This window comes from Fusarium venenatum (genome assembly GCF_020744135.1).
Source record: "Fusarium venenatum strain MPI-CAGE-CH-0201 chromosome Unknown EDB82scaffold_1, whole genome shotgun sequence".
Classification (NCBI taxonomy): domain Eukaryota; kingdom Fungi; phylum Ascomycota; class Sordariomycetes; order Hypocreales; family Nectriaceae; genus Fusarium; species Fusarium venenatum.
The window spans coordinates 7,275,360-7,292,754 of NW_027072129.1; the positions used below are offsets into that span (position 1 = coordinate 7,275,360).

General features: G+C 47.7%; 3 protein-coding genes across 3 annotated transcripts; 1 reads left to right on the forward strand and 2 right to left on the reverse strand.

The window, feature by feature from the left end:
• The first annotated feature begins 60 nt into the window (after nucleotides 1–60).
• EDB82DRAFT_72076 (uncharacterized protein) lies at nucleotides 61–2,120 on the forward strand. The gene has a single exon (XM_025729662.2). It carries the CDS (start codon nucleotides 447–449, stop codon nucleotides 1,956–1,958), a length of 1,512 nt encoding a protein of 503 aa, XP_025588865.1. The 5' UTR covers nucleotides 61–446; the 3' UTR covers nucleotides 1,959–2,120.
• Nucleotides 2,121–4,054: 1,934 nt separating this feature from the next.
• EDB82DRAFT_471913 (major facilitator superfamily domain-containing protein) lies at nucleotides 4,055–5,895 on the reverse strand (the record flags this gene model as incomplete). The annotated part of the gene is made up of 3 exons (XM_025729661.1): nucleotides 4,055–5,517; nucleotides 5,577–5,624; nucleotides 5,679–5,895. The coding sequence occupies 3 exons, from the start codon at nucleotides 5,893–5,895 to the stop codon at nucleotides 4,055–4,057; spliced, it is 1,728 nt and encodes a 575-aa protein (XP_025588864.1).
• A 1,446-nt stretch (nucleotides 5,896–7,341) lies between these two features.
• On the reverse strand, nucleotides 7,342–8,724 carry EDB82DRAFT_471914 (uncharacterized protein; the record flags this gene model as incomplete). The annotated part of the gene is made up of 2 exons (XM_025729660.1): nucleotides 7,342–7,386; nucleotides 7,438–8,724. 2 exons carry the CDS (start codon nucleotides 8,722–8,724, stop codon nucleotides 7,342–7,344), a joined length of 1,332 nt encoding a protein of 443 aa, XP_025588863.1.
• Nucleotides 8,725–17,395: the final 8,671 nt, after the last annotated feature.

Sequence of the window (17,395 nt, forward strand, 5' to 3'; positions counted from 1 at the left end):
TTTCAGAGCGAGAACATTGTTTGCTTCACTGGGGTACTTATCAGTCTACTAAGGTTAGCAGGTACTCCCCACATTACAGTGACCAAATCTGACTCTAGTGCATCTACCTCAGTGCCTAGGCCTGCTAGCTAAGAGTTGCCGCTTGCATTTGTCATTTTCGACTTCAAACATCTGAAGCCATTCATTTTACCAGCTACATCAACTCAACTCACACAGCTCAACCACCGACTTCCTGCACGAGTGTCATTCATTAGCAACACCGTACTACGCTTATTCTTTTCTATTGAACCACCACAAAATTATAGTGCAAGACTTGTTCTTTGAAACGCACCGGACTTACAAAACTAACTTACTCAGTCGCCCACCCACTCATCCATCAATCAGCTGCGTCGCATTCTATATTGCATAAAGATTCCCAACAAGGGATCACTTATACTCTAGTAGCAATGGATATAGACTCCTACAGGTACCGGGTGCCAAAGCCCAACTATCTTCCACATATACCAGACGATGATCGCGACAACTCTCTCGTGGAAGAGTACTCCAATACTCCGCTCGGCTTAGCCAGTGAGATGGAAAATGCCAAATTCTACAACAAATGCAAACGCCTCGCCGAAGAGTCCGGCATCACCCGACCCAAGGGATACAATGTATCATTTCACTGTAACCCGGACATCGAGGAACATCACTTCGGTGTCACTCATCCCATGAAGCCCTGGCGGTTAACACTTTCCAAGAGTCTCATTTACTCTTACGGCATGTCTTTCGCCATGGACAATTATATCTCCAGGTCGGCCACATACGAGGAACTCGCCGAGTTTCACTCCTCGGACTATCTGGACTTCCTCGGCACAGTACTGCCTGAGCCAGTACCTCGAGATCTCGAAAACCAAGGAGTCGACCTGAAGTTCAACCTGGGTGGGTCTGACTGTCCCCTCTTTGATGGCCTATTCAATTATTGTTCTTTGTCCGCTGGCGGGTCCCTTGATGCAGCCAGAAAGATTTGCTCAAAGCAGTCTGATATTGCCATCTCTTGGGGCGGTGGCCTTCATCACGCCAAGAGGTCTGAAGCGTCCGGGTTCTGCTACATCAATGACATTGTGATCGCCATTCTCCAACTCCTTCGCCATTATCCCCGAGTCTTGTACATTGACATTGATGTCCATCACGGCGACGGAGTAGAAGAAGCCTTCTTCTCTACTGATAGAGTCATGACTGTCTCTTTTCATAAATACGACCCAAACAACTTCTTTCCTGGTACTGGTGCTCTTGATGACAACGGTCCTAAGAGCGAGCACAACCCCGGTGCGCACCATGCCTTCAATGTGCCCTTGAATGATGGCATCACTGACGAACAATACGATCATTTATTCAATACCGTGATTGGCAAGATCGTTGAAAAGTTCCGACCGGGTGCCATCGCGCTGCAATGCGGTGCTGACTCTCTAGCCGGTGACCGTCTTGGTCGCTTCAACCTTCAAGTTCAAGGACACGGAGCCTGTGTCAAGTTCTGCAAGGACATGGGTATTCCCATGATTCTTTTTGGAGGTGGCGGGTATACTCCCCGAAACGTGGCCAGGGCATGGACATATGAGACCAGTATCGCTATCAACGCCCAGGACAAGATCAACCCCATTCTTCCAGAGCATGCCCCCTGGCGCGATCATTTCCGACAGGATACTCTGTTCCCTACTCTGGAACAAATCCTGGGTGAACCCCGAGTGAATCGAAACCCCCCGAAACGTTTGCAAGAAATTGTGCAGCACGTTACAGAACAACTTCGCTTCGTGGAGGCAGCACCAAGCGTTCAGTTCCAGACGATACCTCCTGACCTTGGTGGTGTCAGAGATGATGTCGAGGAACGGATCAAGGAGGAGAATGAAGAGAGACGGGGTGAGGTCGTCCGCAGAGCACGAGAGGCTGCAGTAGGGGCAGTGGGAACTGCAATGCAACTTTAGGACTTTTCAACATCCAGATACATATGTCAGGGTTAGAGTATATGACGGTCCTGGTCAACTGAAAATGCCTGGAAAAGCACGAGCTGAATCCTTTGCGGTATCGATATAGTTTATTTGGACCGTCTGGCTGAACAGATCAAGAAGGGCGTTGCATTGTTCAAGGACGTGGTTCCTGTATAAGGGTTCAGCTAATCTCTTACCGCAAAATGTTTTGCTGTCGTCCACTTACATGTCTCTGATTTTGCCATATATTACCAAAACTTCTATTGTTAGTTACTAAAGGCCGCTGAACAGCCATCAAGGTTGTGTTTAGAAGTCCGGTAATGCCCGCGAGTTGCCATTGCTCTCATCCCAGAGTGGCTCGCACATGTAATGGGCAAGGATTGGCCCATCTCTATTTATGCTTTTGTCTGCCATGCTCTGATTTACCTCGTTTAGTCTCCCTTATCTCACCCATGACATCCATATCTCATGTTTGGTATATAGTTTTCGCTACTCACTTGAATCAGCAATCTAGAAACATTCGCTTGACATCGGCCCTCATTCGCATTCTCGTAGCTGAGCATCCCAAATCATACATTAGCTCTTGGTAGCTCCATGGACGCTAGTCGCAACGACGAATGTCTTATTACTGGCTATAATCAAGACCATAACTGCTGAAGCAAAACGCACGATCCCTTCTGCTACTCCTTTTAGCTCTCTGACTCCAGGCTCAGTATTGAATGGGAAATTGGCCTTTATTAGCGTGCAACTTCATCAAATTCAGGATGTGGGAAGATCAACTTGTGCTGTTGCGTCAGTTACCCTCGTCAAGTTGTGTGAAAACAAAGGCAGGTCAACGTAAGATATGGCAACTCTGTCGGACGATTTACGGCTGATGTAAAAGCAGAAAGCGTTTTGATCTTAACGATCAGTATTAAAGGGTTCTAGATCCATTGGGTTTGCGTTGGTGACTGTGCATCGAAGACTTTCCTAATATGAAGCAGGTCCTTGATAGTTCCATAATGTGAATGTTTGGTCCCTTCCCGGTGCATGCGTTACAGTATACGGAAACCACGAGAGACTTTCAGGAGAAGTTGGGCATTCGAGTGGCATTCAGTATAGACATTCGAATATTGGATCCTCTGTGTCCGACGAGAATTGGACCATGAGTGGCTGGATGGCAAGGAGGGAGGTAACTGAGGGGGTCATCCATTGTTAAACGGGGACAATTTAAGGGTCCAGATGTTTAGATGATGAAAGTGGATGAACGACTATCTATGCCATGTTGGAGTAGGTATTTCCCCAAACTTTCTACCCTATAATGAGGAGACATGGAATGCGGGGGAATGTGGGGTCAGTAACCTCTTAACAGTTGATCAAGAGGTTCCCTGAAATGCATTTATTAGACTGACTGTACCTGACCTGGTAAATTTTAGTCAATACTTGTCGAACTTCAACCTTACCGCTGGTGCCTTTGAAAAAGGTACTGGCTGCAATGGTTCAAACCTCTTGACTACATGTATACACCTTGTTACTTCTTCTCTAGCATTTACGCAGTGCCAGAGCGACCTCTGAAATCAGTGTATCCAACAGGTGAATGACCGATGGCGATTGTCTGGTGGATTTCTGGGCTACCACTGTTAAGGTCACTCATCTTTTTTGTTATACTTATCCTTAAGCGGAGCATTAGAAATATGCGAAACCTTGAATAAATTCTCGACTGATTATTTTATCCCAGTGTTCTAAGAGTCGTGAAATTTGCGGCCAAACTGGTTTCATTTGGCACAGTCGTCTTGCATCCTGAGGAAGACATACACATTCAAAATTTGGAGTTGGAGGAGGTACATCGTGGGCTAAAAGGCCTTAGTAGACGGCCAGAACGGACGTCTATTAAATATCCATATCACTTGCTACAGAGGGCAATATCGTTGCAAGATGGGTCAGTTTAAAGATATGTTTTACCATCCAAAGCCTATCTCTCGTAGGTGCTAAGTAAATGCGTTAATCAAGTAGCCAACTCTTAGGTCTTAGGATAAGCTTAGAAACACTGAAGAGGGAAACCCTCGATAGAGACAAAATCGAAGTTGGGGTTTCGTCGATCCATCGATCCTGGTTCATTGAGATATACCCGCCCTGGCCTTTTGCTGCATCTTGCGAAGCTCCATTGCTACAAAGACAACAAGTGACACACCTACAGCCAGGCCAATAACCAGAAGCATGATATCGACGGGTACTGGGTTGCCATTAAAGGTCTGGTGAAAGAGAACATCGAGACCAGACTGTGAAAAGTTGAGCAGGCCAGAGAGGCAGATGATGAGACCGTATACAGTTCCAAAGGTTCGGAAACCAAACACTTTGGCACTGTAGTCAGACACTGCAGTGTAGTAAAACGGACGGTATAGAACGAAGAGGATAATTCCAGTGTATGCTGCCCACTCAAAAGGCAATACGCCCAGAATACCGATGAGCGTTCCGCATGCCACAAGAGCTGACAACACAAGAACAGTGCTGACATGGTCAAGAGCTGTACCAATGAAAGGAATCGCAAAGATCCCGCCGGCTGGGAGGGCCACGTCAAAGAAGGTATTGACCCTGACTGCGCGTTCACGGTCGCCAAAAATAGCCTCGTACTGTGGTCGGATGGTAGCAACAAAGAAGTTGATTCGCGTCATCTGCACAACAGTGAAAAGACAGATGAGTATAAACCAAGGAGACCGAATCTGCTCGATGACAGTACAGTCATGAAGAACTCCCCATACTCCCGAAGCAACATGTTTTCGTTCACTGGCTTCAACTTGGTCATCGCCCTTGGCTGATCCCAAGAGGTTCTCGATGTCGTGTACCACGGCTTCGCGCCGCTCTCTTTCCTCACGACGCTCGTCACGTAGCAGGGCCGTATGCTCGTTAATTTCCTGCTGCGTGCTTGTAGTTGAGTGGATAATGATATCATCATCCGCCTCAGCGGCTTGGTCGACAAGTTCTCCAACCGTCTTGTAAGATTGGCCTGGCATGATTAGAATCTGGCTGATGAAGATCAATATCGGGACAACTAAATAAAAGAGGAAGAAGCGGTGCAAAGTAAAGGCCCCATCAGTGGCGTTATATACAAGACGGTAAACAAGAAACAGTGCGCTTGAGGAGTCGAATGCGCCGGTCAAAAGTGCTAGGATTAGTCCAGAGTGTCGCGGGAAAGCGTTTGAGAGCTGGAAAGACGAAATATAGGTGAATGGACCTCCAAGTGCCAAAAACAGATAACCTGGTAGAAGTCCATCAAACGGTAGGGACTGGGCATGAGCCATGAGTAATGCGCCTGTGGTCAAAAAGAGGCATCCTAACAAACCACAGACACGAGGACCATAGTTATCAAGGATCGCTCCTACAGGAAGAGCGGCAACATTCGTACCGACAGCGGCGACTGTGAACATCAGGTTCAGCCTGATCTCAACGCACGTGTTATGCGGATCGTCAGAAATGGCGCCTACATGACTTGCCGAGCGTTGATGGATGGCGGCCTCGCAGATATCAGAATATGCGCCTTCGAGCTTGAGGACGGGTTTGATAGCAGCATAACCGAAGACTATTCAGTACCAGTCAATCACTTTGAAAATTCGGTTCCAAGCCTGAGAAGGTACTGACCTATGCCTGCTGCAAAGAGACAGTGTACAACAGCAGCAGCAATCTGGACTGGGCTTACACGTTAGCGCTCAATGTATGACTACCATTTAAGTGGCAACTTACGCAATCTCTTCCATGAAGGGACCTCGAAAGCACCAACAGTCTCAGCAGGCTGGTCATCCGGCCTCAACGATGCAGTCTCAAAGTCCTGCGGTACAGGATTAAATGTCAACCGCCGAACCCTCAGGCTCGCATCGCTGCCCCTTCTCTCAATAGAAGCCCCATGATGGCCATGTGGAGCCGTCAGCGTCTCGATGCTTTGGACTCGGTTTAGCGACATTTTCTCGATCTCAATCGTCGAGAGTTTGAAAGAACCGTAGATGAAGAGAGAAAACTCCAGCGGGCAGCTCCAAGTCAACGCCGAGAAAGAAAGGCTTGGACTGTGTATTTAAATGGACACCGGGTAAAACTTGTGTGGAGTCGATGACGATAGAGGCATGGGATCATGATGCGCTACCAGACGGCAGGCTGCAGTAACGCTTCTTTAGCGGCGCCGTCAACTTAGCTGCCTATCTTTTATCATTGCCTGGTGATATCCAGTGACTTGTTTTGTCACTAACAAATACAACGCTGAGCTACAGCCAAGCCCTGTACATCCAATATCTCCATGTCGAGCCTCCTCTCTACTGTTATTACCTTCTGCACCTTTCAGCCGCATCTGCTCTCTCTCCTCTGCTCGTTTTTATTGTCTCAACAACCCAGAGCTGTTGATTGATACTAGACACAAATTCCACTACCTAGGTAGGTGTTAAGCCAACAACAGCTCAACAGCGAATTGCTATGCTGGAACCATTAGACATCAGTCGTACCGATGATACCACCCTTCATCTATTTAGGATGACAGTGAAGAGGGATTGGTTCGATTGAGGGTCACATGCAGCAATAACAATGCAAGATGCTCAATATTGGCTGGCAGCCCGAGTTTAACTAGCAGGTATGTTGTACTTGCAGCACGGCAGAGCCGGCTAAAACAAGCTATCGGCTATGGCGTCTGGGGCGTCTGGGGAATAACACACATAATGTAACGGCAAAAGCCTATCCTGACCAACGACAACCACATGTATCAAGTGTAACTCAATTATTTCATGGACATGAGCCGTAAAGGCAAGAGAAGATTTCAATTACCCAAATCAAAAAGACACAATACACTATCCAATCCAAAGACATTACATAGACAAGCTAAACTCTAAGAGCGGCATCTATTCCAGGACCCAACGGCGTCAACCACTTGATATCGTTGATGCTCCGAGAGATTCTTCCACCGCCCTCTCTTCGGGGTATAAAACTCCGCGCGGGCTCCTCCCAATGCAAAAGTTAATCGCAACCGCTGGCTATACTCGTTCGTCGCCGTACAATGATTCAAGGCATAGTCGGTTCGTGACAAGTGCACTATACAAGACACAATCCAAAATGCAATGTATAAGTACGTGCTGACGTATGAAATAAATCGCAAAAACAAGTACGGCTGGCAAAAGACCCGACATCAAAAAGACAACCAAGATCGGCCATCAAATCAAATATCGGTCCTTTTCGTTATCCAGACAGCACCTAAAATATTTTAACCAGCTCAAAAGGGGGGAGCCTCGCTCGTGCGAGCAGCCGGATACTCCGCTACTCGGGCTCGTCCGTGACCTGCAGCCGAAAGGCCCTGAGCTCTGCCACCCAGAATATTGACAAAGAAGTTCCAAAACGCACATCCTACTCGACAAGTAAAAATTACTTTTGTTTAGAAGTATCGGATAACAGCCTTGCCACCCTTGGGGATGGTGGTCTACAAAATCAGTTAGTATATAGCTCGTTTTGATTTGAGAGTATGACTTACAGTGCAGCCAGATCCGCCCTCGCTCCACTTTCCATTAACGTAAGAGCACTTAGTGTTAACATCTCCCTTGATCTCAATGTTGAAATCGAGCAATGCAGTGCTAGTAGGCAGGTTCTGGAAGATAGAGATGTAGGTGTTGCCATCGGCAGCTTGGCCGACACCGAGGACAACAGGAGACCAGTTGCCAGCGTCCTTGCCCTTGGGGCTGTCCCAAACACAAGCGTCCTCAATGCTGTAGCCCTTCTTGTTGACATAGTACTGAGCAGAGGTGCCAGAGCCATCCCAGACATAGTACTTGTCCTGGGCAGGGTTGCAGATGTTGACGGAGCTACCAGCGCTGGCAAGAGCGGGGATGACCATGTTCTCAGTTCCGGGGTAATCAGTTCGGCAAGTGACGACATCCTCGTCGAGGTCGTTCTGGATGGAGACACCACCAACACCAGCATCGCAAAGAGTGTCGAAGTCCTCACGGGTCAGCTCGAGCTTGCCGTTCTCGTTACAGTAAAGACCACCAACAGACTCCTTATCGGCACCCTGAGCGGAGGGCCATTGGGTCTTTTGGTAACCAGCAGGGCAGGCGTAAGAGCACATAGCTCCAGGAGTGCAGCCCTCGCCCTTGATAGCGGTGGCAATCTTGAAAATGCTGGTGGATGAGAGGGTAAAGTCGGGAACGTACTGGATACCAGACCAGCCACCGAGCTCGAGCCAGTCAAGAGCAACAGCGCCGTACTCGGAGGGGAAGGTGTCGCAGTCAACCTCGCCGCTCTTGAACTTCTTGTCGACACCGGAGCCAGTGCCTGTGAAACCAGAGGTGGAGCCACCCGTCTTAGGCTTCTCAGTCTTGGGCTTCTCAGCCTTGGGCTTGGTGGGCTTGACGACGGCGGGAGCAGAGTAGGCAGGCTCGGCAACGGCGGTAGAAGCCTCGACAGTCTTGGATTCGTAGAATTGGGCGCCGACCTCCTTCTTGGGCTGTGTAGCCTGCTCAGGTTGAGCAGCAGGGGTCTGGGGGGCAACGGGAGCGTCGTAGGTTGGGTTAGACTCGCCAACAATGACGAGGTTACCTCCATTCAGACCGGCCTTGGCGGCGTCGATGTCGATTTCCTTACCAGCAAGCTCGTAGACAGTCTCAGTGGCACCGACAACATACTCGGTGATAACATCAGGGCTGCGCTTCTCGACCTTGGATCCAGCGTGACGACGAGCGTGCATGTGCTGGTGGTTGTGGTGCTGGGCGGTGGCGCCGGCGGCAAGCGTGGCCGCAAGGGTGTAAGTGATGAGGTTCTTCATGGTAACGGTATATAGCGTGGTGATGCAACTATAATATCTAGGATCTTGGTTAGCTTTCGAAGTTTCAACAACGGGTATAGTAATTCGAATGCGTCGTCGAGTTCCCATAGCTAGGTCGAAACAAATGCGCCCTATTTTGACTGCCAAGTGGACGAGGAGACCTAGTTGTTAGGGGTATGGATGCCGTTGTTGATTTGATTTGCGTTGCTTTTGTTCTTTGCGTGTCTGTGCCCCTTCTCTGGGGAATCATTGTTGATAACCCAGCCGTCGTCCGTTAAATTGGTTTTTTTCTGACGTTTGGTCACCGACATTTCTCGCATCTGGGTGGTTCCCATGTTCGGTTTCGTTCATTCTTTTTCACGTATGTCCTTATTCTCGTCTTCGTCCTTCTAGTATCACGTTCCTTGCTCGACCGCGGTTGCCCATGGGAACTTGACGACTCCTTCTGATTTGAAGATAAACACTAACCTTTTTCTGAAGAATGACTTGAAATCAAGATCAAATCCGTCGATTAAAGTGAGCGACTGCTGTAAAAGCGAATGTGGTGAGGCAAAAAGGCCAGAAACACAAAAACAATTGTATAAATGAGTGTGGAAGAGAGTGAGTAAAGATGAAACTCTCAGTTGGCAAGTAAAGAGCGCACGAGGAAATCAAAAGGAACAATGCGCCTGGGGTCAACGGAGACGAAAGGGGATAAGAATGAACAGAGGCCCAGAGTCTTGACGGGGGACCAGGGACTGGAGGAGAAGGGGGCAGACTAAGGTAAGGTAAGGAGCAGGGGGTGATTAAGTCCAAGAGAAACTAAAGCAAGGATCCAGAAGAGATTGCCATCCATGAACCCGAAAAAGCCAGGTCATGTCGGGACGTCCATTGTCATGAATGCGCACCCGGTCAAACATTAAGGCCTGGGATGCAAACAGACCCTCCGAGGTATTGAGGAGTAAGACATGATACCAAGTGAGAATACCAGAAAGAGTAGCATGTTCCTCGATTAGGCTAGCATCAGTTCCAGCGTCGGTACGGATACGTTGGGTCATGGTTTTTCTTGGCTCAGTCAAGGGAGTTTCTATTTACAGAGTTGTCCAGGCAGTCGAGGGTGACCGTCTTTCCATGTCCAGGGGAGGCCTACGAATATCCAGGGGAAATAGGTTGAGAAGACGCCGGACCAGACTACCAGACCAACGACAGTTCAGGGGTACCTGACGAGATTGATGCGAGGCTACTGTTATGGAAATTCATGCTAGGCCATCTATTGGTGCTAGTGGCCGCTAAATTTACGACTGCCCAGTACAGGGAGATTACCTGTCCAGCACTTGCTATGATTGGATGGAATGGCTTGACCAAGGTCCATCTCTGTACCCCCTCGACCCTCGTTAACCAACATGAACATGTCGGATGTTCCTTCCTGGGCAGATTTCGGTTGGACAAAGCTTCCATCTCAAAGACTCAATTTCAGGAACCAGGCGCAGTCAAAACACACCTGCCAAAACAAGTCACCTCAACTACCTTCCTGCCGAAAGATCACACACAACCTTAAAAAGACAAAGGAAGTAGGGATCAATGCATAGAAACCTGCCTTGGTTATTACGGGATCGACAGTTGTTTCCTAACTATTACCCGCGCATAGAAAAGTGCAGCTTATTCGGTTAGTAGTCAGTACGTACATGTTTCTCACTCTCGCTTTCTTGCACCTGAGACGATATCAAGATTTTCCAAGACAATTGTACCTGTCGGTGATAACCAGTCTCTTTTTTGGTTCCTTGGCCCGTCGCTGGTTGCATACGCCTTACGTACCACTCATGGCTGAGCACATATTGAAGGCTTTGTTTGTTTGTGTGTGGAGGTGAATGCATTGTCATTTGCATCAGCTCATTTGCCTGGTATCGTTGTCATCCAGTCGTCGTCATGCCATAAATTGCGATGAGCAGATCCCCGTCTTTCGAACTCTTTTAGATCATCTAACTTCTAGCTCTGGACATGATGAGATTAGTCCCTGGCTAGAAGAGATCTATTACTATTATGGCTTGCGACGACGACGACGCAGTCTATACCGCTACTCTCTCATCTCTATCACAGTAATTGGCCCTTTGAACAAATAAAATCACACGATACGGCGCTTCGTACAGCAGTGGGGGTGCTACGTACTACGCATCAGGCACAGGCCCCCTTTTCCACTGTCTAAGCGCGGATTGTCAGATGCTTGGCTTCCAGTCAGTTTAAAACTGGTGCGTCTTGGCCAGTAGCTTATGCTCAGTCGGTTGTCTTTCGTGCCATCCGATCGACCGCCGGTCAGATCTGATCTGCTGTACATCACGGGTAAAATGAAAACTCGTAGCTATCGACGGGTTTTAAGAAGAGTCTCACATCAACAAGTCCCTGTTACTTACAATTTCCATTTTCATCACGGACACAGAGACAAATATCACAGGGAAGAACATCCATCAGGTACTGGGCCGTGATATTGATACAAGCCAACCTTGGCAAGGTGCGGAGATTCGACTTGCGCCAATTCTGCCTATTATACGGGTACATCACGCTTCATTCATCTGGGTTCTTCAGGGGAACTCACATTAGCGAAAACCCCTAGCTGCATTTGCTTCCGGATATTAGCTCGCTACTGCTTTACAGTATACAGCACAGCTGCGCTACCTTGTTGTGGTTAGCTCTGACGAACACAGAGTTCTTCTAGCTGGTCGTTAGCCGTTTCAAGCTCAAAAAGAAAAGCAAAGCCAATCATAGTAGCGAATTGTACCGACAGACTCATCTCGATTGATAGCCGTCAACAATAAGCATGATCTTCGTTTTAGTACAGAGTACATATGATCTACGGATACCTACCTCCTATTGCCGTTAACAATACCGCTTCCATTGTTCCAATTGGCAATTGTTTAATGAGGCTCGATGATAAGCTCAAACATCTATGGTTCTGATTCGGATTCATATCCGTAATAGTCTCATGACGCGTACTCGCTCGCTCACGATCAACCGCATTTCTGGCTTCTGATCAGAAGCTTCTATTCTGCCTCCACTCCACACATAACATCAAGACCGGCTAACATTACTGTTTCTTGCCCATGATTCCTCCATAATTACATAAAATAAGCTCAGTCACGATAGTTGAACGCGAGGACGCTGACCTCGTCACTCATGTCTTGATTGTTGATCTCTTGCCGCCAGGTGGGTTGGTTCATATTTGTCTCCTAACTCTTCCAAAGCTGAAGCTCTAAAGATCATCTTCATTGTCGTCATGAGTTGTTGTTGCCGCCGTTTTTTTTTTTTTTTTTTTTTTTTTGCTTCTTTGTCCTTTACGCCAGTGGTACCATCTTTCGACAGTCACAGACCTCGGTCATGCGGCTACAACGCTATAGACAAGCACGATTCTTTGTTCAACAATTGTCTAGCAAACACGACAAGTTATTCATCTGCAGTTCTCCTTTCCCTTCTCTCCATTTTTCCTACATACTCCCTTACATTGACTGTATTCCGTTGTTATCATGCCACGACCCGTCGGATTGATATTTTCGACTCGGTAGCACTCGCCAGCTCTTTTGAGTAGGTTACATGTGGTTGATTTGACCGCCGCCACGTTGTTTCGTTTTGTCGCAGTAATTATCACTTAGTAGGAAGTTGATGCCATGCCGCGTGGACTAAGAATACAAGACCATAGCGTACGCGGAAATAGCCATACGATGCAATCAATCGCATCGTTTTCCGTGTTCAACATGAACAGCATCGCCGGACTATGCGCCTGTCAATATTCACATAGTAGGACCATCCATTGATAGGTTGGCCAGTATTGTTCAGCGGGCACAAGGTTGGCAATCTGGGGGCACAAAGCATATCTAATATTGTTTTCAATGTTGCAAGTTTACGTTTATCTAAAGGGGCCATTCCTGCTACGAGATATTACTCAAACGCAGAGTGATGATCAAGATCGAGGCATATTCTGGTCATGGGACGGGTCGATGTTTTTCAGCCGTTTCTTTTCCAATATGCCGGGACGGATAGGGGTGGTCTCGTCGATTTGCTTTCTCACACATTGTCAATTTCTTTGTTTGCCTGAGAGCAATGTGGACAGATCACTGTTTGCACATAACAGTCAGTCCTGCATGTTTTCTGGAGATTGAATTGACAGATAAATCATAATCGATCCAGGCCCTGCCTAGTTATGCGATAAGTTTGCAGTACGAGAACGAATGTATTGTTTAACTGTTGGACCGTCTGAGTTTACTTTCGGAATGACATCAAACATACATACCCTATACACCTACTTCCCGAAAATGGCGAAATGTTGACAACCCGATCCAGATATATTCAATTCCTTAGGTTTATACTCTGAAGCGAACACAAACAACTTGCATGTCTTAACTACTCTGCATGTTTCTTGTCACTCAATAACACATGTACAAGATGTCAGGAATCGCCAATGATATGGCTTACCAGCGCCAACCAAATGAAAGCACGAAACATTCAACGAATTATCTCAGTTAACTGACAACACAAGCTCTCATCTTAGTTGAAACACCATTGCGCCAACCAAAAACTGGCTAGAAGTATCACATTCTTCCATCTGATTCGTATCGACGTCTTTGTGGCTGCTTCCCCATTTGATTAGTTGTCTATCTAAGACAACCTGCAGTAACTGCCGGCCAGGACAACGGCTCTGCATAAAGAAGAAAGGGAGAAGGATAAGAACAATGTGAGCCATATAGACTAGGTGGTCCCATGCCTTGGAGTGGAAGGATTGGAATGGGTTTTGTTCCCAGATGTCACACATATGCGGCCCGAATGATTCAGATTCGTACTCAATGGAATGAACACCCAGGGCCAGACTCGTGTCCCAACAGCATTACGATGAAACCAGTCACTGAACTTGATCTAAGTGCCAAACTATCATGGATCGAGTCACAAACTGACTCGACGCGACCGACATGGACTAGACCACGCCGCGATGTGGATGTGATAGCATATGAATGATAGTTGTCACATGCTTCACACAATGGCCAATACCCATACTGTATTGCCTTAACCCCGAAAGAAAAGGCATCAACTAAAAATTTGAAGAAATAAATTAAGAGATTGAAGAGCACGGTGACAGTCATGACAGATGGCTGGCCTGCGTAAACAATATGGTTACTGAGTGGTAGTCGAGTTAGCGATACCGAAGAATCTACACGATGATTCACGATACACAAAGTCAAGACAACTCGGTGAAACAGGGGCGAATATAGATAATACATAAACTACTACATGTTCCTTGTTTATTGTAGTACATGATAGCTGTGAACGCTTTGGTTTATTACCCAGTAACTATTATAAAAAAACGCCACGGCAATTTGGAAAACTTGATAGGCTGATCTTCATATCTTTGACAGCTGAAGTGAAGTGGACAATCCAATAAATCGTTGCCTTGTTTACACAGGTGATGTGGTGCGTTCAACGTAAATGGTATCACAAGGCTGGCTGATGTGAGCATACATATTTTCCCCTCCTTGCACAACAAGAAGAAGAAGGTCTCAAAGGCAACAAGAAAAGCAAACTGGCGTGCAGATTCGATGTAGGCACGCAGATCAGTGGATGCCCAGACCAAAGTGCCGGGCCTGTATCCGTATACTACTGAACATAAATGTGGTCAACGAACTGTAGGGCACACATCCCTCGCTCCCGCTGGTAAGCGTTGGGCAAGACAAACAAACATTGACGAGATTACCGGCTAACAAGTTTGATATTCAAATTGCGAATTGTGGGAGAGAAGATGAGGAGGAAGCTCCAGGAGGTGTGACAAGCGCCGGGCGAATCCAGTCGTTTCCGGTGAACCGAACCTACCTAAGCCCAATGTCTCACAGCCACAGCAACAAGTGGGCGGGATTGTTGTGATCACTGTGACGTTGACGGTGAAAATGGCGCTAGAGCCTCGAGAATTGGGGAAATGCTGGTAAGATCAGCGCATAATTTGAAGCCTTCCCGAGGCATATTGGACTTGGCTATGGATACTGACTGACTTGCTGCTTGACATGAGGCGGCTTGTTACGAAATGATCGCGATGATGATGATGATGATGATGATGAGAGGAAGGGAATAGAATCTATGATTCGATCGAGAACCTGATACGTGAGCACTCTGTACAAGAGTGGCGCACAATGTGGCGTATCTCGATCCGACAAAAAGCCTTGATAGATAGAGACTTCCAAGTTTTGTCATTCATCAGCCTCTTGAACACGAGCTGTGAAGGTCGTCTGCAAGAACAGAAAAGGTATCAGTGACGACGGAAGTGGCGGAGCAGGGGGGCAGGGCCTAGGTAGCTGCTAGGATCAGCCACACCATTATTCAATAAACAATCCAACCAGTGATAGAAACTCCTAGTCTTTCACACACACCCTAGACACCAGAAGCCAAGCATCACCGGGGTGCCACAAAGCTAACGGGTCGTCCGTCAGGTTCATGGATCTGAGGCCCCATTTCTAATGCTGGAGTGCACCGCCACCTCTCGACTCACCTGAGGGAAGTTAAACCAGGATTGGTTCAGCTGTGTTGCCCCTGGTCTTGAACAGGTCTCAAAGAAGACCTGCGTGCCGTGGCTCAGGATACCAAGTAATTGCTACGTAGTTGTACGGATGTAGAGAATGTGGATGAGCCTCCAGCTGGGGCGCATCAATAGACTGGAATAGCCGTAATGGTTCGTCTGGCTCACTGGTGTTGGGTTCTGAAAGTCCGAGGAAATAGTTGAACTAATGGCTGTTGATATGAGAACCGAGTACTACCTTTGCTGTAATTTCGAGCCGTAGCACTCATGTCTTCCCGCTGGCGAACAATCGAATGTTATTATGGGTAGAATGGGTAATGGGTAAGCCTTTAACATCCTTCAGTAATACCTATTTCCTTTTCTGTTTCTACCGTTCAGGTTCACTCGATCCGCCTCTCAATCTACGATAGAGCAGTGACATGCTGCCTCGTCGTGGAACCTGTTTACCTTGTCATTCTACAGGACCCCAAGGTAGTCAGCGGGTCATCCGAGGGCTAGATATGTACTCTTCAACAAAGTACCGGCATGCCCATGCCGACCTGTGAGGAGGCTAGAACAGAAGCACCATCGTCATTTCCACTATGGCGGGAGAGGAGGAGCCTGTATTAACTTCTCGACCCTCCTCCCGTTTTCCGTCCATCCCTTGCGGAGACATGTTAATGATGCTCCCCCAGTCTGCCCTATGAGAATGACACTTCAAAACCCAGCTTCGACGAAGCCAGTCAGACAAGCAAGAGATATTGGTTGTGGGAGTGCGAAGGGCCCGCCGATTAAGACATCTCCGATGATGGACCTGTAGGATCGTGATGGCCCGTGGGATGCACAGCGAAATAGCCTGTTGATAGACCAAATACAAAGCTCCCTTGGCTGGCCCATTTCAATGTTTCCTCAAAGATCAGACCTGCAGGGAACAACGGTACCTGACGTCAAAGTATCGTGAAACAAAAATCAGTCATTTCCAGTTAGATCTCTCCCCAGCACGTTTCTAGCCCGTCACTTCAGACCAGAAACGTAATCGCATCTCCCCACTTCTGTCCGTTTTTGCCCTCGCTGCTTCTTTCTTTGGGCTGTGAACGTGTGGTCGTCTTCTCTTCCGTTCCCAACCAGGCATGCACTTTTACTGCCTCTTAATATCAGTGGCTGTCGCGCCACTAATGTTTTTTGCTAGTTTCTCGGAACGTAATCCTGGTCACAAATCCGTACCATGGATGCTGATATCTGTTTCGTCACCATACTGATATTATAAAGTTATATGTTTCAGGTTGTTGGTTTACTTTCGTAAAAAGCCTGCTGGTTATTAGCTGGTAACTTTTGTTCCAATTAATCTTGAGAGCTGGCAGCTCTGATAAACAAGTATCTACTACGTACCTGCTCTGTACATACCAACAGCTCCTTGATAGGTGGCAGGGTGTTACTTGCCTACCAGGTTTCTGGCACGATCCCACCTGAGAGACAGTGGAGGACAGGCCTTGTTGGAAGGAACCAGCCCGGCAGCTGTCAACAATCCACTGACACACGCCCACTCACACTTCCGCTACTGCTCTTTCCCTCTTACGTACCCCACTCGCTCATACTCTCTACGCAGCGAGCCAATCATGTAATGCCATCACCCACTTGCCCACTTTCAGAGGCCCTCACTATCGCCCATCGCTCATCTTCGCCTCGCATCTCTCTCATCGGTCGCCTTGTTCACTTACCTCCCTCTACGTCTACGTCTGTCTACCTTGCACCAACTCTCCTCCGGTACTACATCGTCATTACCGTCGACCATCCTCACGGTTCAATCTACTGTGTACTTTTCCCCTTTCAAATTAACTTAAACTGTTGCTTCTGCACGCTACAGCTGGTTGGTTTGTCGAGCCTCTATTCTGTCTCCTGCATTCCTCGCCTAAGCCACCCACTGCCCACTGCGTAAACCCGTCCAGCCCACCCAGTGCTTGCTTTGCTGCCTCTCTCGCCTCTCTGACCTTTCAACCCGGGGAAAAAAATATCAGCTCTCGCCACGTTCTCCAGCCACACATTAATCTATCACGCCCCGATATGTGCCTTTGACCCAAGGCTGTTGCGACGACGAAACCGCGAAATTGATCGCATGTTGGATCCGGTTCACTTTTGACTTTTCCAATTACCCGGCTCATAGTTGCCTCT